General features: G+C 41.9%; 1 protein-coding gene across 5 annotated transcripts in view; it reads left to right on the top strand.

The window, feature by feature from the left end:
- The window catches only part of PDE4B (phosphodiesterase 4B), a 403,030-nt gene that overhangs the window by 358,384 nt on the left and 21,650 nt on the right, over window positions 1-22,996 (top strand). For all 5 annotated transcript variants that reach the window (XM_054038005.1, XM_054038006.1, XM_054038007.1 and 2 more), the window contains one exon: window positions 7,111-7,223. In XM_054038005.1, coding sequence (XP_053893980.1) covers window positions 7,111-7,223 — 113 coding nt within the window. The remainder of the gene's footprint in view (window positions 1-7,110; window positions 7,224-22,996) is intronic.

The raw sequence follows: 22,996 nt of genomic DNA, 5'->3' as shown, positions 1-22,996 counted from the left end.
GACACTCAAATGAGATGAATAGGGGACAGGTAGGAGATATAGAAGTCATTGTTTCAAGTTGTCTGCAGACTCAGGCAGAAGTCACATCAGTTTACATTTGGTTTACGTTTGGAAGATTGTATCTGCAGCCCCAAGGTATCAAAATTTACTTTTCATTTTTAAATGAAAACTTAGTTTCTGCACAAGCTGCATACGACATATAGGGCACATAAATGTATTTATGTATTTGTGTGCCACATATTCAGATCCTGCCATATGTGTGCCATATGTTTGACACTCCTGCTAAACAGCCAAGTTCCCCCTTCAATTCCCCATACAAAATTATATTAGCCCTTCTTTTTGTATGTATTCTCAATTCACATTAAATATCTGGTATGTAAACCTGTTGTATCCTTGCTCTCCACTCAGCATTAAGAATATGGAGAAACCACATTGGTACAGTTGGATTCCAAATAACTAAATAATAACTTTATTAACTATGTGCAAATATAGAAACCTAGCTACTTATATCTGTTCTGGCAGGGTTCTGATGTGTTCTGCAACAGAAGACAGGGAGGCCCGCTAGAAGACTCCCAAACCATTTAAAGCGATATTACCCAATTCCTATACACTACAGACAGATTCTGACAAATATCATTTTGTCTGAAAAGTACAATTGAATGTGTGAGATGAAGATGCGTCATATTTTGTTTTCAGCACAACATGTTTAAAACATTAGATTAGCAGAGTGCATCTGATTTGAATAAGTCAACCATTAGGGATGGTTCTTTGAGATTGTCCAGAAGTATACTTCCTAAAAGTAGTGGTGGGAAACAAAGTTCAGATAAAACAATCATTTTAATCTGTCGCTAACTCTTATTTATTATTTAGCACCAACAGTGTACTAAGAACAGAGAGGAAAATATGGTCCCTGCACCAAGTCTCAAAATAGATAGATAATATAGTCCAGACATGAGATGCAAAAAGGGGGGAAATGTCTAATGTTCCTTTAAAAATAAATTTTATCTAATCTGGGACTATAAATGCTATTGTCCATTAATTGTATTGTGTGGATATTGTATAGTGCCCTTACAGAGCAGAGTTAAGGTTAAATGGAAAGGCAATGAAAATATGTTAAAGTATGGTAATGCACTGGCAGGGCACTGAAACCTTAACTCTGATTTTCTGGGGTTTTTATACTTTTTTTTTTTTAAATAATAACAACATCCCTGTAGTGTTTTACCTTTAAGTTACTGATACTTACTCAACATTAACTCCAGTGTAACAAAGCTTTTATCTTGGAATTTTGTTGGTTATATGAAAAATATCATACAGAACAAGAAACAACAAACTCTTGAGAATGCTACCACAGGATATTTGTAACAATTTAAATATGTGTACTATCAACCTGAATTTTATTATTTATCAACCTGAAAATTATTATTTATTATTAACTTTTAGCTCCAACTTCTGGCTGAGTTGCCATAGTCTCTGGAGTAATGCAGAGTGGTTAGAGCTACACTCAGGTGGCGTCCTGGGCACCTTCCCTGATGGCTGCTTGGATGAATTCTTATTGGGAACAATAGGAGGCACTGGCCATTTTGAAAGAGGGCATTGTAACTGGGAGGACAGTTGCCTCAGTTCCATTGAGCACAGGAGAAGATAGCAACCTTTTTCAAAGAAGACAAAGTGGTTTTTAATTCTCTGTAGATCATGGGCCATTGGCCTCTGCTATAGAAGACAATTTCACTTATGAAGACTAGTAGCAAAAAATGACCATTAATACTTAAAAAAAATCTTTCAAGTGTAGCTAATCCATAAGATTTCAGCAAGTTGTAACTATATGGGAAGTTAGAAGAGTCCATATTCTTAAGATCATTTGGGACAAAAAATGGTGCAATATAAGGTGCTAAATTTCTTAAAGGACCCATTTTTCAGTTAATGTTAACTCTTTAATTAATGGAGTTACTTGTAAATTCTCAGAAATCCACTGTGTGCTCAGGGCGAATGCTATGGGATGTATTGCTGTCTTCATACCTAACAAACCTGTTGAATCTCTGCTCTAAAATGCAAACTCAGCCTTAACTATGCAACTTCAGCTAGTGCTTCCCTAATACGTTTGACAGGGAACAGTGAGGTGGCAGACTTACAGATAACGCAAGGTTATTTAGATTAGTCCAGACTAGGGGACCCTGAGGAACTTAAGAAATACCTGGCAAAGCTAACCAGTAACATAACACAATATCAGCCCAAATTCCTTTTAGTAAATTCATCATTTTAGGTAGCACTTTCTTGGACAAAAGATCCGGACATAATTTTGTTGCTCTGCCAATTATTATCTTCACAATCTGCAGCTGTTTCAAAAAAGCAGATAATATTAGGTTGTATGAAGAAAGAGAATAAGATAAGAGCACTATTTTCTGTGCTTTAGAAAACTAAGCTCACTTTCTGCTGGATTGGGTACTAAATAGTCTGTAAAAAAATAAGATAAAGAACGTTTTTACATACTATGGTACTTACTAAGACCTCTTTATATTTTTATTGACAAATGTTGTATGCTTGTCTATCTAAATGGCTAGTGTTTTAGTCAGACTTAAATGATGTGTTAAAATTGCCAATTTTTTTTTTAGGAATTCAGGTCCTGTTGTATTTATTGCCCCTTAAATGTTTTCCTTGCAAGTATCATTAGTAATGATCTGATAGTCATATTTTTTATTTGCATAGCACCCTTCAGCCTGAAGGATCCAAGAGTGCTTCACAAATTATATCCATTCAGCACAGCTGAAATGCAGCCACCTTGAGGGTGGAGGACAGCAACCAATCAATCAGCGTATAGCACACAGCACAACAGTGAGCAGGAAGGATAGTTTTGCACAACAATGCTATTATGAACAGAGCATGAGATTTTCCATATTCATACAGGGTGGACAGAGTTTCAATTTTCTGGCTCATGCAACTACATGAAACTCAATTTACCTTAGAAAGGTGATGGGCATGGGTGGATCCTTTTGTGGTCCCAGGAAGAATGGGTACCGCAGTCCTGAAGTTTAGAATTCTATTCTGTTCTGTATAGGTTCTTACACTGTCCTGGGGTTCTTGCACAACTTTCTGGGGGATGAAAAATTAAAAGAAAAATGGAAAATAAATTAAATTACAGTGGCCGGTAGAAGTAGACTGGATCCAAACACCTATGAACTTTGACAAGTCTGGATCTGAACCTGAAGGCTTAACTTAAATGGGCCAAACCAAAACTCTGTGTAACAACCTCTCTCCCCATGACACAGTAGAAATAGAACCTAGCACCGTTAGCACCACAGTACCTCACACTTAGCCAGGTCATTGTAACCAGATCCCAATACGCCCACATTTGGTGAAGTTTGACTTGAATTTGAGTTATATGAGCTAAGTCCATGTTTCGGGCCATTTGAAGGTTGCTGGAACAATGATAGGGCAAGTAAAACAAAAGCAGATTTAGTTTTTGTTTTAATTATTACATAAGAATATTCAACTTTCCAAACTTCGTGGTTTTTTAAATTTTATTTAATTATTCTTAGAAAGGTGCAAGATATTCTAAGTAGGTGGGATATAGAAGCATTCTGACTCTATATATTTGAGTAGGCCATGATTCCACCTCCTGCTCAGAAAACTGAAGTTAGGCTGTAAATTATAGTGATATTTATAGATAATTGCCCTTAGTAATAATGAATTTCTATTAAGCGTATCTGGCTGGGCTTTTTGTGCATCTGCTCCTAAAATCACTTTGTTCTCCTTGTTGAGTTTATTAAAAAATAGAAACTTGTTCATTTAGAGGACCGACTGGCTAAGCAGCAGTTCTGCAGAAAAGGACCTGGCGATTACAGTGGGCGAGAAGCTGGATATGACTCAGCAGTGTGCCCTTGTTGCCAAGAAGGTTAATGGTATATTGGGCTGCATTAGTAGGAGCATTGCCAGCAGATCGAGGGAAGTGATTATTCCCCTTTGTTTAGTACTGGTGAGGCCACATCTGGAGTATTGCATTCAGTTTTGGGTCCCCCACTACAGAAAGGATGTGAATAAATTGGAGAGAGTCCAGCAGAGGCTAACAAAAATGATCAGGGGCTGGGGCACATGACTTATGAGGAGAGGCTGAGGGAACTGGGCTTATTTAGTCTACAGAAGAGAAGAGTGAGGGGGGATTTGATAGCAGCCTTCAACTACCTGAAGGGGGGTTCCAAAGAGGATGGAGCTCGGCTGTGTTGGTCCTGCTATGAGCAGGGGGTTGGACTAGATGACCTCCTGAGGTCTCTTGCAACCCCAATCTTCTGTGATTCTAGAGGGAATTTGAGACTTTTCTTTTCATTTTGAGGAAACTTGAAACCTCTCACTAAAATTGTTTTACTTATCTGCTCATTGATAGGGAGTTTGCAGGTTGGGGAGGAAAGTTCACAGAAGTTCTACTGTTGTATTTTGTGGCTAGTTCCAACTATTTTTTTTACTTGAATGCCACAGAAGTGTGCAAGAGGAGGTTACTTCCAATAGATTTGTAGCTCTGTAAGTATAAAAAAGAAATTGAGTATTAGCTCTTCTTTACACCAAAATGTATTTTATTTTATTGGAATGTAGGACTAGAAGGGACCTGTGTCATAGAATCAGTGCTTTAAAGTATTTCTTGCTCAGTGAGAAATTATTCTTCTATAGTGTTTGCTTTCTCCTATTGAGCTTTGAGTGGTTGAACATATACAGCATATGCATTTATTAATATATTTAAAATACACAGTGGACATGGTTTATAAGGAAGAGGATTTATCCATGTGGAGTGGTAGACAGATATGCATAAACAAAAGAGCCTTTGGAATTCAGTGGGACTACTCCCTAATAAGAGGGCAGCAAATTAAGTCAGTGGGCAAGATTCTGATTTCTTGGCCAGTATTATTGAGCTGTGCAGTAGTTTCCCTATGCAGCCTCATGATCATATCACCCTTTTCCATCCCACTCTCCATTCCTTCCTGTTGTTTCACACTCATTTACTCTATGATTCTTCAAATTAGATTGTAATCTCTTCAGGGCAGAGAGCATCTGTTACTGTGTATGCCAAACCCAGCACAACAGGGGTGCTGGGCACCGCCACAGCACAAATATGTATTTGAGCACCACCACAGCACAAATAATAATAATTTAACAAACAATAATTTATACTGGCGTAAATCTGGAGTAATTGCACTGACTTCACTGGTGTAACTGAGATCGAAATCTGAGCCATTCGACTAATTGTATCTGTAATTCAAGGTCCCATAGAGTTCTTCTGTTGACTTCAGAGTGCTTTGGATCAGGCCCTATGTGCAGTAGCTGTAGAACCAGAAGCTAGTGGAAACCTATTTCACACCCCAGCAGTGAGTGAGCCATCTGGTGTGGAGGGTGCAATGCTGCAAACGAAGGGGCATAGAGCCAGTTGGTACACTCCATAAACATGGTGACACATTTCAGAGTGGTAGCTGTGATAGTCTGTATCAGCAAAAAGAACAGGAGTACTTGTGGCACCTTAGAGACTAACACATTTATTTGAGCATAAGCTTTTGTGGGCTAAAACCCACTTCATCGGAAAAGGTATTTTCCACTGCATGCATCTGATGAAGTGGGTTTTAGCCCACGAAATCTTATGCTCAAATAAATGTGTTAGTCTCTAAGGTGCCACAAGGACTCCTCGTTCTTTTTTCCGTAAACATGGTGGCTCAGAAAGAAATGGAGCCAGGGCAGCTGAACGATGCATTGATTCAGGGCAACTGCTAGGGAGCCACCACTGGTGAGAACCCTTTGGAATCCCTGCCAAAATGTAAAGTTGCTCCCAAGGGAGAGTGACACTACTGCTCCTGCCCCTCCCTCTAGACCAGTTCTTCTTTCAGCACATCCACAACCTCCAGCACAAAGTGGTAAAAGTTGCACTCACAGAGCTGAATAGGGCCTATAGTGTGTGTATATTTTTCTAAGTCAGTAGAAGTCTAGAGTTCTATTCACTCTATTATGATTGCAGTTTGCTTTAGCCGGTATCATTTAAAATCCTGACTCCTTGAACTGAGGAAGATATGTATTGGTATGTGTGTGTCCCTTTCGGTCAATAGGTATGGTAGGTAGTTATATTTAAAGGGTTTGAAGTTATTTTTATGAGCCATAGTGAAGTGTGTAAACCTTTATTTTTATCTTGAGAGCTGCTTAGCAATTCTTCCAGGAGATTTATGCTTTTCTAGTTGAAACACTTACAAATCGAGAGGAATACAATATTAGCAAAAGCAGAGACAGCTCATTTCTGTTTCCATCTGAGAATCCAGTTCATAATTTCCCTATGATCTTGGCTGAGACCAAAGGGAAGTTTTAACTTTGTTTAGTAAAACAAGAGAAGCATCGTTCCCTTTAACCAATAGAGTCAGTCACTCATCCAGTACTCCCATAAAGTTTCTGTCTGATTGTATCCCTATCAGAGGGCTCTCATGTAGCACCCAAACAAACTGTACTCCTAACCTTGTTTGAGGCAGTACTACCGCATGGAAAAGTTACTCAAAGATCACACACGTACAATACCCTCAGTGATTGCATTGCTTAAAGATTTACTGACAACGATTGGTTTCTTTTTCATTTTACTTGAAAAGAGCGTAGCTTGTTTCTTCTGAGAAAAAAGTAACTGAAGCAAGTCACTTGCTTCCATCTCACTTAATGACATTTTACTTTTTTTTTTTAAAAAATGTCATCACTTTAGACAAGAAACGCTGTGATGAGTAAGGCTTAGGAGGAGGGGAAAAAAACTTGCTTACAAGGAACTGCTTTTATTAGCGTGCAATCTTAATCCACATACATGCAGATGAGTCTGTCAGAGAGCATTCCTCCCACACCCCCTTTTTAGAGGAAGTTTGTTGATGTATTACCGACATCTCATCTTCAAAGCCAAAAAAAAAGAAAAGGGGGGTGGGGGACAGCCATTCACAGGAAGGACGTAAGTTGATTTGTTCTCCTCCTGGAGCCTGGAGCAGAAGTACCCAGACCGCATGATGAAGGAGCATTGTACCACCTACAGTAGTGCTGCCTCCAGCTGTGTCAGTGACTCTACCATGGAAAGTCTGCAGCCGCTCAAGCCTAACTACATGTCTGTGTGTTTATTTGCAGAAGAATCTTATCAAAAATTAGCAATGGAAACGCTGGAAGAATTAGACTGGTGTTTAGATCAACTTGAAACCATTCAGACCTACCGATCAGTCAGTGAGATGGCATCTAACAAGGTAAGCGATGGGATAACTTCTTCCTAAAATGTCAAAGGCTGAAAATAAAAAGAATAAGTGCTGTAATATAAGACAAAAAGTGTTGCTGTATGTAATTGTGTCCACCAGCAGACAAGCATGCACAGTGCAATATCTGACAAAGTTCATTTAAACACTATTGGTACTTTTTCCTAGTACTTTATGTTAAGGATGGGAACTTTAAATGCTTTGAACTATCTGTATCCTTATGCTATTGCAAGAATTAAACAATGCAAATGGTAAACGATAGCATAGGTTCTCAAGCAGAATATATTTACACTGTGAAATTAATCCTTGGATTTGGTGATATGTTCCAGTGGACCTTAGGTACATTTTTATACAGTTAGAAGTGGGATAGTAAATAAAAATGTTACTTACAAAGTAACTTATAAATTGGAGAAAATTTGTCATAGAAAAGCAGAACCAGGAAAACATTTAGCATTCCGTGGATTCAGAATTATAATATGGTACAATGGAGTAAAACCACATCATTACATTGATATTTGTCTATCAGAAAATTTACAAGGTGTCAATTACAGCTGTTCTCCCTGGAAAAAATACTACCACAGGCACCCACTGAAAAGTGTGTAACTGTAACAAATGATCAGGCTGGGGAAATTAACTTGGCTTTTCAATAATAATGGCAAACTCTAAACATTATGGGATAATGTTTTACTGCAACTGTCCCTTTCTCTAAGCATTTGGTTTGTGTTTTTAATATTATGGTACGAGTTGACAGCATTTTATATTCAGTACATGATTAAGGTGCAGTGCCATAACACTGGGACGTACGTAAAAGTGTTTTCATTAAAGGGCTGCTTTTTGGGGGGAGGGAAGAGATGCAGGAGAATTTGAGTTTTCATACAAGGAGTAAAAATTTGCTAAAATTAATTTGAAAAAAAAAAAATATCCCAAACTAAACTTTATGCTGAATGTAGGAAAAAATGGGGGGAAGGTTCAGAAGAAAAATACAGAAAAGATATAAAGGGAAAAAATACAGCAGAAGCCCTGACTACCGCTCAAAATAATCCTTTAAAACCACCACTCTCTCCAACCCTCAGCTTCTGCTTCCAGCTCCAACCTTCCCAGCCAGAGAGAGAACTGTTCTCTGTGAGCAGATGAGATTCTATTAAGAACCCATCAAAGTCAGTCCTTAATTGGCCAGAGGGGTTATTGTTGATTGACATAAGGCACTCCCTGGGGCTATAGGCACCACCTCTGCAATGTTCCTAGCTATTGCCCAAATGAGCACTTGACTGGCATCTGAGCAGATCTCCTGCTTTTGCACCCAGCAGCAAAGTCTAAGTGCACAAGATCTCAAAGTCACAAGTATTGCTGCTCCAAATTCAATATTTATGCCCATGCTTTTATGCAATATTTACACCCATCAACCTGATGAAGCAAACCCATATGGTTTCTGAAATGTGTGTGCTCTATCTCTTACAAAGATGTTAGACATTGTGTATTCCTTCATTCCTTTGCATTAGCCCTCATGATTAGAACCTGTTTTACTTTTGTGCCACACAAATCCAGGGCTATTCTTCTTTTCCTAACTGGAAATAAATTACACCGGAAATGCTGAATCATAAACTGAGATTCTATGGAATATGTTAAAGAAATTAATCCCAGGTCATTTCAAATTTCCTCCTCCTCCACTAGTTCTTACTACAGCATGCCGGGGCATGGAAAGTAATACAAGTATAATAGGGCTAGCTTTCAAGAAAAGAATATAATTATCAGCTTGCGTGAAAAACAGATCTAGCCATTAGTAAGGCTTTAGACTGAGAAGAAAATAGGGCCTCACACATGGGGCAGAACTATCCCGTATTTTGAGATTTTCTCCCACATTTGGACTCTTACAGGTGAAAACCTCTGATTAAGTAATTCAGCCACTGTGTAATGGTTAAAAATTATGATTTTACTATGTGCAGTGTTAATGTTCATTGGTTAGATTCAACTTTCTTTAAACTTTGCTCATTCATATACTTGAACTAAAATGTGTTTGTACGTATTCTGGTCAGATTCCAAGAGTCATTTCCAGCTATGAATGAATAACATGAAATGGTTTGCAGCTTATTCTTTTTTTCTTGCCATGGTAACAAACATCTAAATGAGTTGGTGATAAATGTCTCTTGGTTTTGTGCCATCATGGCAAACAGTAAAATTATTTCAAGTGAGCTGCGCAGTCTGAAAACTGTTCAACTGGAAGTATTGAGGCTTTTGAAAGACTGTTTAGAAACAATCAGAAAATTTGACAACAAATTAATGGAACATTTTTAATCTTGTGAAGTATCTGAGTAGACTATCTTGCTTGAATCAAAAGCTTTTAAGTAGGGCATTGGTAAACAACAAAACAGTCAGATGTTTTGAAAACAGGATGCTTAGGCTCCACATTATTAAAGAAGAACGGAAAGAGAAACAGTATAGAAAGGAAGAAAGCAAATAGACTCAGCACGATCCCAAATGCAGAACAGTATAAACCGTGACCTATCTTCCTGACCTCTGTTATTGCTGAGTTCCTGGCCCTGTGCCACTAAAGCCAAACTACGTCATTTGAGAATGATAGTAGGCATGGCACAGCTGTTGCAAGTGTGACTCGAATTTCCTGTCTCCTTCCTGACAGACGTAGTTTTAAAAGTACAGAGTTGCAACAACAGCAGAGGATTTCTGAATTCGTGTTTGCGGTGTGATTCTCAGACCTCTTATACAAAAAGCATTTTCTGGGAGGAAAAGCCATGTGTGACACCATCCTGGTCATAAAGAGTTGGCACATGGGTCTGCCAACAATGTAAATTAATTACTCAAGGAAAGTGAAAAACTAAGGGCCTGATCCTGCTAGGTGCTAAAAACAACCTCAGCTTGTATTGAGGCTAATGGGAGTAGAGGCTGCAAAGCACAGGCTTGAGCCCAGCATAGAACCATTACAGAAAGGCAAAGCTCTGTCTTCTGAGTACTCCCTCCCTAGGTAAAGTCTTTACTACATGTCTTTACCGGTGCACTTAATCCTGTCCTCCAAATACCCCAGACCTCTTGCTATTCCAGACCAGAGTTTCCGGGAAGCAGACTGCCTATCACGCCAAGCATGGTGGTGGTTTTGGGAAATGGGAAATCTGATTTTTTCTTTTTAAGAAATGATTTGCATTCCAAAATTAGAAAGAGAGCAACGCTGAAGAAAACAACCCTAAGTGAGTTTCTGTTCCACATTGCCTTAGTCATTGCCCCTTGGCACTGGCCTCATTCCCTGTGGATTCCCTAAACTAAGCATGTGGGAATGTATGGAATACTGCAAAGATGGAGTTTATTATTTATGTAAAATACTAACAAGACAGTTCTATAGTTTCAGTTTTGAGTGAAATAAAGCTAACTTACCCTTAGTCGTCTGTAGATATTAAATGTTAATATGTATTGTACATTTTTATGTTATTGTAAGATATGACTTATCATTCTGCATTTGGTGGCCTATCCAGTTCACTGCCTAGGCAGATACTGAGTCGTCTCTGGAGGTTTGTGAGTCATGGGCCTCCTGATATAGCAGCCCCCTAATGCTGCATTTGGCATTATGCAGCTGTCTACAGACTCATCTTCCATAGAGACAGAATCACAGGCCCCCTAGAGCATTTGGGCTCTACAGAGCAAGGTTGGTAGACACAGGCTCGGTGCATCCCCAAATCATAAAGCGTGGGGTAAATAATTCCCCAACCGACCTACTAGTTCTCCAACTCCCAGCTTGATGGTTTTCTAAGGCCTTAAGGCCTTAAGAAGCTAGGGCTGGAAAAGACCTTTTACATCACAGAGTCCATCCACTTATAAGTGCAGGATCCCCTGAATAGCACAGCAGTTTTTGAAGCCAGTATTCAGAGCCTCTGCACCCAGACTGTGCAACTTTGCAGTTGATAGATGATAAAGGCAGGCTGGAAAGTAAAATCTGTTTCACCAAAAAAGGTTTTGACAACTGATTCTGTTCCTTCCAGATTTCCCCCCAGAAAAGTCAGAGTGCATGAGACTACCCCAGAATAGCAAAGTTACGTCCAGGGATCAGAGGAGAGAGACCTGAACCTCAGTCTCCCACTCCCTGGGCAAGAGTCCTAACCACCAGACTTTAGAGTCAGTCATTGTCTCAATCTATCCTATTAGAGCTCCGCTTTGTCTAAATAAATAGATGCTGGGCCAGAGAAAGACTTACTGACTCTATAGCACCTGGATGTGGGAGACCCATGTTCAAGTCCCTGCTCTGAATCAGGCAGAGCCCCTTCTCTATTGGTTTTGGGTAGGTTCTTCAGGCCCAGGATGGAATTTCTGGTCAAAATCTGTGACATCCCTAGCGCAGAATAGCCATTAGACTGGTGGTTAGGAGTTCACATGTGGGAGACCCAGTTTCCAGTCCCTAGTCTGAATCAGGGAGAGCAGGGACTTGAGCCTGTCTACCACACCCAGGTGATTGCATTGCCCTAACCACTTGGATATTGGCTATCCTCACCCTGCTCTAGGCCAGAAATTCCACCCAGCACCGGAGAAATCTTCCCAATGAAAGTGTTGCTGGAACCAATATGTTTCCATGAAAAGTTTCCATTTTGACAACTGGGCATTTTCCAACAAAAAACATTTCATCCAAAAGTCCCCAGCGAGCCCTATGAATAATGTAATTCATTATTTGCGGAAACAGTTTGAATTTTGTATATACATACTTTAGTAACATCACAGGGTCTTCCTTGTTGACCCACTGGTTTTGAAACTTTGTTATGCTTCTATTGTGATGGAAGTTAAGGGAGCCTTAACATTGATGATACGGCTCAGTGCTGCTAGACATACTGTAATATAACTCCTTGCAATTTGTCTCACCTGGATTTAGAAATGTCAGCTGTTAAAGAAGTCTCCAGGAGAAGTGGGTGTAAAGAGCAGAATTAAATCCTGCAGGCAGATAACATTTTTGACCATCACTGTATGCATAGGTATTTGCTAGTGAGACAGCTCACCAAACCATTGTCTTTGTTATTTTGCAAGGGAGCCCCTGGCATAAACATGACTCTTCCACTTCACCACTATTTCAAAGGGTGTTCCAATCAAACAAAAAACAAAACAAACAGAGAGAGACCAGCAAGCCCACACCTAACTGTCAGGAGACAGTGGCTAAATAAATCTGAGGGCACTAATGTAAACTCTGGCAGTCCACATCAAGCAGTTTAACATTGCTCAGGGCAGCACGCCAAGGGTCTATGTGCCTTGCTGCACAGCTTCCACATTTGCATTTGTTTTGTGAGTCTGCCAGCACTCAATCTTGCCCACTTCGTACGTGATGTTTCCCTTAACTGGTGCCAAATTGTTTAGTCTTTTGGTTACTTTACTGTAATTTCCTTTGTTTAATATGCTTTAAAATAGCCAATTGGCTTACAAAGAAAGGCTTGTAAAGTTAAGCAACAGTTAGCAAGACAAAGAGACTTCCATGTCTTTTGTTTTTATAAGCAGAGTTAAGTAGGTATGATTCATGGAATTCCGCACATCAGTTCCTGATGGGTTATTTGGTATTCCCCTCTATCGGCTGCAGCTGTTCAGGGACTGTCATTACGGAAACAAAGACAGTAACTAAGCGTTTGGGAGACCTCATGAAGTGCAAGTTAGCTGATCTTCAACAGCCATTAGAAGTGTATTGTAATTATCATTAAAGATCTTAAATGCATTCTGAAATGCATGGCGCCCTTGTAAAGTATGATGCAAACATACCCTAGTGCTGTTAGGTGATTCTTGAATTTACAGTTTTTGGAATTAGCCTGAGTTGTGAAATCATTATGCTTGATGCAAAATGTGATAGAGGCTGTTTACACCTGAGGGTGGGGACAATTCATTTGATGTATGTTTGAACTTCAGTCTTCTCATTCAGGTTTAGAAAGAATGCCTTGATCTAGTACAGGGAAAATAGGCACTGCATTTTCTGAAGATAATAGTGCAAATTGCGAACATTACATCTGAGATCCAGATTTTGAACAATCCAAGATTTGGGAGTGTTGGATCCAGGATTTTAGTGCAGCCAGAACAGGCCAGGGACTGGAAGTGGTTGGGAATTTTTCAACAAAACTTTTTTTGTCAGAAAATGCTGATTTGTCTTTTTTCCCTATGAGAATGGTTCATTTTCAATGAATTTTTTCAACTAAAAAAAGTTTTGAAATTGTGGAAACAAAATATTTTGACATTTTTAAAAGAAAAAAACCTGGTTTTCTGGTTCATAACAAGTTTTCATTAAAAAAATTAAGCTACTTAGAGTTAAAAAAAATGGTCAAAAACAAAACAAAACGTTTCAAAAATTAGGTGAACAAAACTGCAATTGACCCAAACCTCTGTGTGTGTGTGTGTCTCTGTGTGTGGTTAGTGAACATTTTTAAGACTTTGATTTTTCATCCCAATTCAGAACAGGAAAATATTTCAATATCAAAATTTTTCACAGTATGTAAAAATCATTACCCACCTAGCAGGAGTCTGATTTGTCTTGCGTACCCCAAGTTTCACCTCAGTTAAAAACTACTTGCTTACAAAATCACACACAAAAATACAAAAGTGTCACAGCACACTATTACTGAAAAATTGCTTACTTTCTCATTTTTACCATATAATTATAAATTAATTGGAATATAAATTGTATTTACATTTCAGTGTATAATATATAGAGCAGTATAAACAAGTCATAGTCTATATGAAATTTTAGTTTGTACTGACTTCACTAATGCTTTTTATGTAGCCGGTTGTAAAACTAGGCAAATATCTAGATGAAAGACCAACATACATCCAGGGCTACATGTACTCCTGGTTGAGAACCACTGGTCTAAACCCTCTCAAAGTTTAGGGATGTTCAAATTTGAGGATTGGGTCTGACCTGTCTCTTGTTTACACTATGCAGAGAAGAACTAGTCACAGAATTCAGATCATCATCATATATGTACTATGAAAATAGACTGTCGTAAATTTTAACAATCTACTTCATCACTCCATACCAAGGGCCGGATTAAGGCAGGGGCTTTAGGGACTGCAGCCCAGGGCCCCGGCTCAAGGGGGACCCCGCAAAATAAATCACAGGCAATGATCTCCAGGCCTCTAAAAGGGGCGCTCACCATGGCCCCATGCTGCTCCTGGAAGCAGCTGGCTGCCAGCACGTCAGCTCCACGCGCTGCCCCTGCCCCCAGCACCGTCCTTACAGCTCCCATTGGCTGGAAACCAGTCAATGGGAGCTACAGGGATGGCACTTGCAGGCGCAGACAGCGCACGGAACACGCTGTCCCCCTCCCACTCTGGGGCCGCAGAGACCTGCTAGGAGCCTGCCTGAGCCCTGCTGTGCTGCCGGCTGGGAGCCGCCTGTGGTAAGCGCCTCCCAGCCGGAGCCTGCACCTCGCACCCTCTTCTCCACCCCAACCCCCTGCCCCAGGTCAGAATCCCCTCCTGCACCCAAACTCCATCCCAGAGCCTGCACCTCACACTCCTTCCTCCACCCCAACCCCCTGTCCCAGATCAGAATCCCCCTCCTACACCCAAACTCCCTACCCCCTCCAGCACCCCAATCCCCTGCTCCAGCTCCCTCCTGCACCAAACTCCCTCCCAGGACAAAGACTTGTATACAGGGGCCCCACAAAATCAAATAGCCCGGGGCTCACAGGATAATTAATCTGGCCCTGTCCGTACCCTGAAATCCTCTTCCCTCGCTCCTTTGTTCTCTGAAATGAATAATTATAATCAAAGTTGATTATTCTGCCTCACAAATACAGTGTTAACAGTCTAGAGGAACAATTGTACTTATTTAATACTCCGTATGTAAGTTTGACAATCTGATGCTTTGACCTTGCCAGCACTAGAGCCTAGCCAGTTTCCAAATAACATCCTCAATCCCCAGGAGACCTCCTTTGTTGGTATGATTCCCCACTGTCTCCAACACAGGCCAGTGCCCATTAGGCACTAACTCTTAAAAAAAAATTGGGCTTTTGTGGTGGCTTGACCATTTTGAACTTTTCATTCTCCAGACATTTCAGTCATGCTGTTTTAGGGTGTGTCATAAGTAAATAATTGCTCAAGGGCAGGTTCAAAAGGTGAATAATTATTTGAGGGCAGGGCTAAAAAGTGAATAATTGAAAAGGCAAGAGGCCTTGTCTGAATGGGAATGAAGTGAGGTAACTGGACATGGAATAGTATCAGTAAGGATTTGTGTAATTTCTGAGAGCAAAATCTTTGATTTTGGGGGGGCTGTGATTGGTAGTTCTTTTGCCTTTAGAAAAGGTGGGATCTTTGATCTTTGGAGCAGTTCAGTTCCTGGTCCAACTTGGGCCCAAGTTCTAAGCCCTGATTCTGGTCTCACACTAATATTATACTGGAGTAAGTCAATTGGCTTCAGTGGAGGTACTCCTGACTTGCCCAATATGGGTGAGCGAGATAGGCCCCTCTAAACTCTTCATCAAAATTGCCATTTCAGTTTGCCTGTGTAAAATCAGCAAGACAGTGATAATACTCAGAAAAATGAGGGAGAAAAGAAGCAAAATGAACACTTTGAAAAGAGAGAAACCTGTTCGGGAAACTTAATAGTATTTAGGGATTTGTTCTTTGTTTCAAGTAGGAATCTTTCACCAACATTCCTCCTCTCCAGTTGGTGATAATGTTGATACTCTTTTTGGTATTGTGTACTTTTTGGGACTCTTTGTTTGAGCTCATTGTGGTGCCAAATATGGAATTTAGCAGTGTTAGAAGGAGTTTCATTTCTCATCACATTCACAAACATACCACTAATCAATGCCAACTCTTCAAACATGTTCTGTCCTTTGGGTTCCCTTCTCACATGCTAGCTCTCAGTAGGGCACACATGAAACATAGTGGTGTTGGGTTATCAAAAGAAAAACGAGGCAGTTTGGAGGCACGCTCAAATAGAATGCCTTAGAGAGAGACTGGTCTGACTGGAGGGCCTCGGCTGCATGTTTAAAAAAAAAAAAAACAACCGTTGTAGCACAGCTGGGCAAATACTGCACACACAAATATTCCGCAAATTATTTGCGTAGCTCTGTGTTAGAATGATTTTTAATTACAATGTATTTACATTCATTAGTACATTCCATATGTTTTTAGATGGCTGTATTAGGTGCATTTTCATTTTGGGAGGACCAGCTGCCACTGTTTTTCATACAGTATTTTAAGAGATACAAAGCCATGTCTTACTGGGCTTTATTTACACTTTATGCCTCATCTTATAAAGCAAACAGACTTTTGCTGTTTAAGAGTTGCCAGAGTTTTTCTCATTATGCACATCTAGGAAAAGCCATTTCAGGATTCAGAATTCTTTTAATTTCCTAGAGCTAGTTTTCCTACTTTATGAAAGTCCTATGAAATTGCTTAAATAAAGACTGCAGGATGTGAATCACAGATTTCAATTTAATTTAAATGCTAGGTATATACATTTCACAACAGTAGCTTTCTCATTCTCACACTCCTTTGTTAAATGATAAACACACTTGCCTCTTGGTCTTCTTTCTAAAGATGTAGGATCCAACTGAGGCAAAATCACCTAAAAGATAAGTGCCAGTTCTCCCCAGTCCGGTTCTTGGGATTGACTAGGGTTACCATATTTGAACAATCAAAAAAGAGGACGGGAGGAGCCCCGCCCTAGCCCCGCCCCTGTCCTGCCCTAGCCCCGCCCCTGCCCCTTCCGCTCCCTCCCACTTCCTGCCCCCTCAGAACCCCCAACCCTCCCCCCCACGCCTTGTCCCCTGACTGCCCCCTCCTGGGACCCCTGCCCCTAACTGCCCCCCAGGAATCCACCCCCTACCTAAGCCTCCCTGCTCCTTGTCCCCTGACTGCCCCCTCCTGAGACCTTCCCCACATCCTAACTGGCCCCCTAGGACTCTACCCCCTACCTGTCCCCTGACTGCCCCAAACCTTATCCACACCCCCACCTTCAGACAGACCCCTGGGACTCCCACACCCCATCCAAGCACTCCCCACCCCCTGACAGCCCCTCCGCAAAACTCCCGACCCATCTAAACCCCTCTGCTCCCTGTCCCCTGACTGCTCCGATCCCTCTCCCCACTCCTGCCCCCTGACAGCCCCCCCCGAACTCCCAACCCCGCCCCCCCCCCGCTCCTTGTCCCCTGACTGCCCCCTCCTGGGACCTCTGCTCCTAACTTCCCTCCAGAACCCCACCCCCTACCTAAGCCTCCCTGTGCCTTGTCCCCTAACTGCCCCCTCCTGAGACCCCCCCCACCTGTACTCTGCCCAAAACCTTACACCCCCAACCCCCAGACAGCGCCCCCCCTGAACTCCTGACCCATCCAACCCTCCCCCTGCTCCCTGTCTCTTGACTACCCCCCCCCAGAACCTCCCTGCCGCTTCTCTGACCCCCGGCCCCCTTACTGTGCTGCAGAGCAGCGCGCTCGACAGCGGGGGAGGGGAGCAGGGTCGCGATCTGTGAATGCAGGGCGGGGGGAGGGAGGGAGGGGAGTGGTCTCAAGTTGCAGGAGAGAGGAGGGGGGAAGTGGAGGAGGGGTTTGGCTGCCGGAGCCCCGTGCGAGTGGCACCATCCGGCCGGCTGCCCTGCAAGCCCCGCACGCTCTGCATGGGGGGGGGGGAAGTCCGGACATTGACAAATTCCCCCCGGACGCTATTTTTAACTGAAAAAAGCCGGACATGTCCGGGGGAATCCGGACGAATGGTAACCCTAGGATTGACTTTGGAAAAAAGCTTTAAGCCCCTTTCTGTCTAAATGCATTGTTTAATGAGACAACGAAAAGAGCCATGAAGCCTGAATACATCTGTTAATTGGAGACTGAGGGAGGCCGAGAATACTCTGGCAGTCAAGCATTAAGACCCCTACTATATTCCATTTTCACCGCTGCAGGTTTAGGGATTAAAGGTCCTGCGTTTTGAGAGTAGTGAAGTGTGGGATGTGGGGAATTCACTAGCATGCACCATCCTCTCCAAATGGGCAGCTTCATAAATAGCTAATGAAGAGCTGGGGTAGTTATTTGGTTTGTGGTTTCTATCGTGGGCTCTTCCTACTAAATTGGTCAGCTTCCTTTGGCACAAGTGGCTTTATCAGTGTGGCTTGCATAGGTCTGATTGATCAAACATTTTGGTATAAGACCTTCCGCCTTCTAGAGCATTGGTTTCTCTCAAGGCCATAGATATTGTTTAGGGTTACCATACATCCGGATTTTCCCGGACATGTCCGGCTTTTTGGGCTCCAAATCCCCGTCCGGGGGGAAATCCCAAAAAGCCGGACATGTCTGGGAAAATCAGGACATGCGGGCCGGCCGTGCGGGTGCTCGGGGGCCGGGCCGGCGGTGTGGTGCTGGGCCAGGGGCTCGGGGGCCGGGCCGGCGGAGCGGGGCCGGGACGGGCCGGGGGCTCCGGGGCTGGGCCTGCGGTGCGGTGCCGGGACGGGGGCTCCGGGGCCGGGCCGGCGGTGCCGGGACGGGACGGGGGCTTGGGGGACGGGCCGGCGGTGCCGGGGGACGGGACAGCGGTGCCGAGGGCCGGGCTGGGGACCGGCAGTGCGGTGCCGGAGGCCGGGGGTGCTCGGCCGGGGGCCCGGGGGCCGGGCCGGGGACCGGTGGTGCGGTGCTGGGCCGGGGGCTCGGGGGCTCCGGGGCCGGGCCAGCGGTGCCGGGCCGGGCCGGGGGCTTGGGGGACGGGCCGGCGGTGCCGGGGGCCGGGACAGCGGTGCCGAGGGCCGGGCTGGGGACCGGCGGTGTGGTGCCGGAGGCCGGGGGTGCTCGGCCGGGGGCCCGGGGGCCGGCAGTGCTGGGCGGGCCGGGGGGGCCAGCCTGGGCCGCGCCTCCTCGCCCCACACCCCCCCTTACCTGCTTCAGGCTTCCCGCGAATCAAATGTTCGTGGGAAGCAGGGGAGGGGGCAGAGACTTTGGGGAAGGGGGGAATTGGGGCGGGGGCATGGGCGGGGCCCGGGCCCCGTGGAGTGTCCTCCTTTCGGAGGCACAAAATATGGTAACCCTAATATTGTTAGTTGTATCAGGGGGTCTTTCTTTAATTAAGACATTTTATGCCTGTAGTCTGCTTGCTTTAGTCATCTAATTATATTTTGCTGTTGCTTCCTGTCATTCAGTTCAGACTAGTACTGATCTTTCTTTTGTTTCCTGATCTTTGTTTTTCATTTTCTGAGCCAAGCTTCCAGTTAATTTCAGAAAACACTTTACACCTATGGAACTTTCTAAAAATGCCTTTGGAAAGCAAGATGTTTAGTCTGTAGTAAAAAAATGGACTTTTCCCATTTACAATTTTAATCTAAACTTATCACATTGGAGTGAGGTTAGACAACTATAATTAATCCCCCCCCCCCCCCCCCCCCCAAATTGTGGACAATCAGTTTTCCTAGGAGAGGTGCTATTAATTTTTGGCCTAATCTTGCTGCCACTAAAGTCAGGATGAATTTTGCTATTAACTTCAATGAGTGCAGGATATGCTTTTGGTTAGAACATATGACCATGTCAATATGTTCTTTTAAAACACACATTCTACTGAGAAGTGCTCAGTTGTGTTCTGTGTTTTCTTTTACATGGTAAGAGGCACTTACCATGGATGGATGCTATAGATAACACAATAGATAGTAATCTTCATTTGAGCTATCATGAGGGATTTTTGTTGGATTCTTGTCTTGCTGAGAAATCAGGCCCTAGCAGATTTTGGTAGATAAATAATGTTGGCGTCAGACATCCGTCAAAGGTTTCTGTGATAAGTTTGTGAGTCAGGTAACCAATACAAAGCACTAAGCTAACATGCTGAAGCAAGCTGTGGTTGTTTCTATTCATTATCCTGAAACAAGTGTTTTTACAGATAGGGAAGGGCAAAATGATTCAGATGAAACAGAAACTGACCCAAACATCCACCCAAATAAAATTGAAGTTTATAATCAAACAACCTGTTGTGCTATATTAACATTGTGTTTTATCTGTACAAATATTCAGTGTATTCCTGCTAATGATACACAGAATGAAATTATAAACCTTATCAATGCTTTTGCTTTTATGCTAATCAAAAGAAATGCTAATATTCCAACAAAAATCCTATATGATACCAATCAGCTATGAAAGCACTGACAGAATGCATCTGCCATTTGTATTCATAGGCACTAGATGTTTTATAGGACTTGTCTTCAACTGGAGGAAACCTTTAAGCAGATTTAGCCCTGCAGGAATGGCATGTACTTTCTTAATGTGCCAGCAAAGTCTCATGCATGTGCACCTTATAAACACATGACACATTTATTTTCAGGGAAGTCAAAATGGTGGTTTCGCCATGACCTTACTTTTTCGTCAACATCAGTGGATAGGGGTTTTTTTTCCGTTAGACCCACCCAATTCTCATGAGGTGAGTAACATGAGCCCCAAGCCTCGCATGTGAATAGGGAAATTCAGACTCTCTTCTAAGCAGTGATAATTCACAGTACGTTCACTATGTAGGACCTTGTTCTAACCCTGTTATTATGTGTTTGCATATTTCAGCTTTCAATTATCTGGAAATGATCTAGAAACTTTCTTTCTTTCTTTCTTTCTTTCTTTCTTTCTTTCTTTCTTCAAGGCAGGTTCTGATTCTTGCAGTGTTCCAGCTTTTTTGTTATGTGTTTGCATATTTTCATTTTCAATTATCTGGAAATGAGCTAGAAATACATACACACCTCATGGTTCTGATTCTTTAAAGGGAACAGCAAATTTTACCAGTAAAACATTAATATTAGTCTATCTAGATCAGAGTGATGTTATTACTTTAAGGGAGGAGTCACTTAACTGATTTATAACAACTTTTTCTTTAGGAGTTGTGCTTTGAATTTATTATGTATTTTTAAATCATCATAATAAAATTGTGTAAGCAAGTCTGCCATGAAATTATTCTTTTTTAAGTAGTTGCTTGAATGTACAAAGGATAAAGCAATTTTCTCTTGACATAAAATGGGAAATTTCATGGCTCAATGTTTGTTTTTGATTAAAAAATAAACAAAAGAGAAAACAAAAATCCTCAATGTTTTGCATCTTGTTAAAAGTAGCTTGTAGCACATCATAACTTGATTGGGGCGGGGAGGAAAGAAAGTCTTGCAAAAGCGCTGAAAAGAAAAAAGACTGATAGCTGAATATAATATGTTTACTGACTCTAGCCACTAAAATAATCAAAATTACCTATCAAAAGCTCTCTTCTATTGAACTGATTGACCAAATTAATTGAAAAAGCTTTATTATTTTACTGTTACATTTATATTTAAAATCAGCTTCTCATCACTTTTAGTGAGAGTGCTGAAGAAAAGAAAAGGCACAAACTGAAATGGTGAAGTAACAGGAACAGTTGCAAACTAATCTTTTCTGATTAAATCCATTCTGTAAATGATGAAATATGAGGAAAACTGAAGATAAAATTTTGTTATTCCTCAGACTGAAGAAAGAACTTATTTCAAGGAGTATTGGCTTGGCAGACTCAAAATAGGCCAAAATGAACAGTGCTTCAAAGTTCATATAGGTTTGAGGGGAGCCAGAATAATAGGAAATTACCTTTTATACAAGAACTCTTTAAAAAAAGGAAAGAAAGGAATATCATGTACTAGCAGGATTTATATCAGTTACCTGTTTTTCTGCCCATTGTGAGAATGACCAACCCACATTTTGTCTCATCTGCTGCTTTTGGGAGTTTTGCTTTCATGTTGACAGTTGGGACCGTATCTGAAATCCTCATTCAGCTCTCACTCAGGCAAAAACACTGGCTTCACTGGGAATGTTGGCTGCTTAAGGATTAGACACCTATGAGAATTAAATACCCAGCTCTGGACGAGGAGACCAAGTGTTCGTTAATAGCTGTTCTGGTTTCAAATACTGGTTTATCTAACTTAAAAAATCTGCTATAGCACACGCCAGCCACAAACACCGTAACTGAATGTTCAAGGTGCACACTGATACGTACCCCTGTGGCCTGATCCTGCAAATACTTATACATCTGAGGAGTCATTTCCCTTGTATGTATAAATGTTTTCAGAATTGGGCCTTAATTCCCATTACACTGGTAAATTTCCGTGTAACCTGCTAGATTTTAAATATCGAGTGCCAAATTCTTCCCAGGTAAAACAGAAATGAATGGAATTACACCAGGAATGAATTGTGCCTTGAGACCAGAAATGGTTAGAACAGAGGTAGGCAACCTATGACACGCAAGCTGATTTTCAGTGGCTCTCACACTGCCCGGGTTCTTGCCACCAGTCCAGGGGGCTCTGCATTTTAATTTAATTTTAAATGAAGCTTCTTAAACATTTTAAAAACCTTATTTACTTTACATAAAACAATAGTATAGTTATATATTATAGACTTATAGAAAGAGACCTTCTAAAAACGTTAAACTGTATTACTGGCAAACGAAACCTTAAATTAGAGTGAATAAATGAAGACTCGGCACACCATTTCTGAAAGGTTGCTGACCCCTGGGTTAGAAGCACGATTAAGTGTATCATGACTTGGCCCTGTTGCATTTATCGGCCGGGTGGTGGGGGGATGAGAGGAAACAAGGGGAAACCATACAAACACTAATGGTATCCTTGTAGGTAAGAATTCTCTCCTACCTTTTGTTCTGAGGACTTCTAAGAAACAGTGGCAAAGTGAAGAATAAAATATAAGATGGTATTTGTGTCAGAAGGCTGGGTCACGAGGGCAATGCAGTTTATAAACATTTTTAGGTTTCAGAGTAGCAGCCGTGTTAGTCTGTATCCGCAAAAAGAAGAACAGGAGTACTTGTGGCACCTTAGAGACTAACAA

This window comes from Malaclemys terrapin, chromosome 8 (assembly GCF_027887155.1).
Source record: "Malaclemys terrapin pileata isolate rMalTer1 chromosome 8, rMalTer1.hap1, whole genome shotgun sequence".
NCBI classification, from domain to species: Eukaryota; Metazoa; Chordata; order Testudines; family Emydidae; genus Malaclemys; species Malaclemys terrapin.
This window is presented reverse-complemented; position numbering and strand designations above follow the sequence as displayed.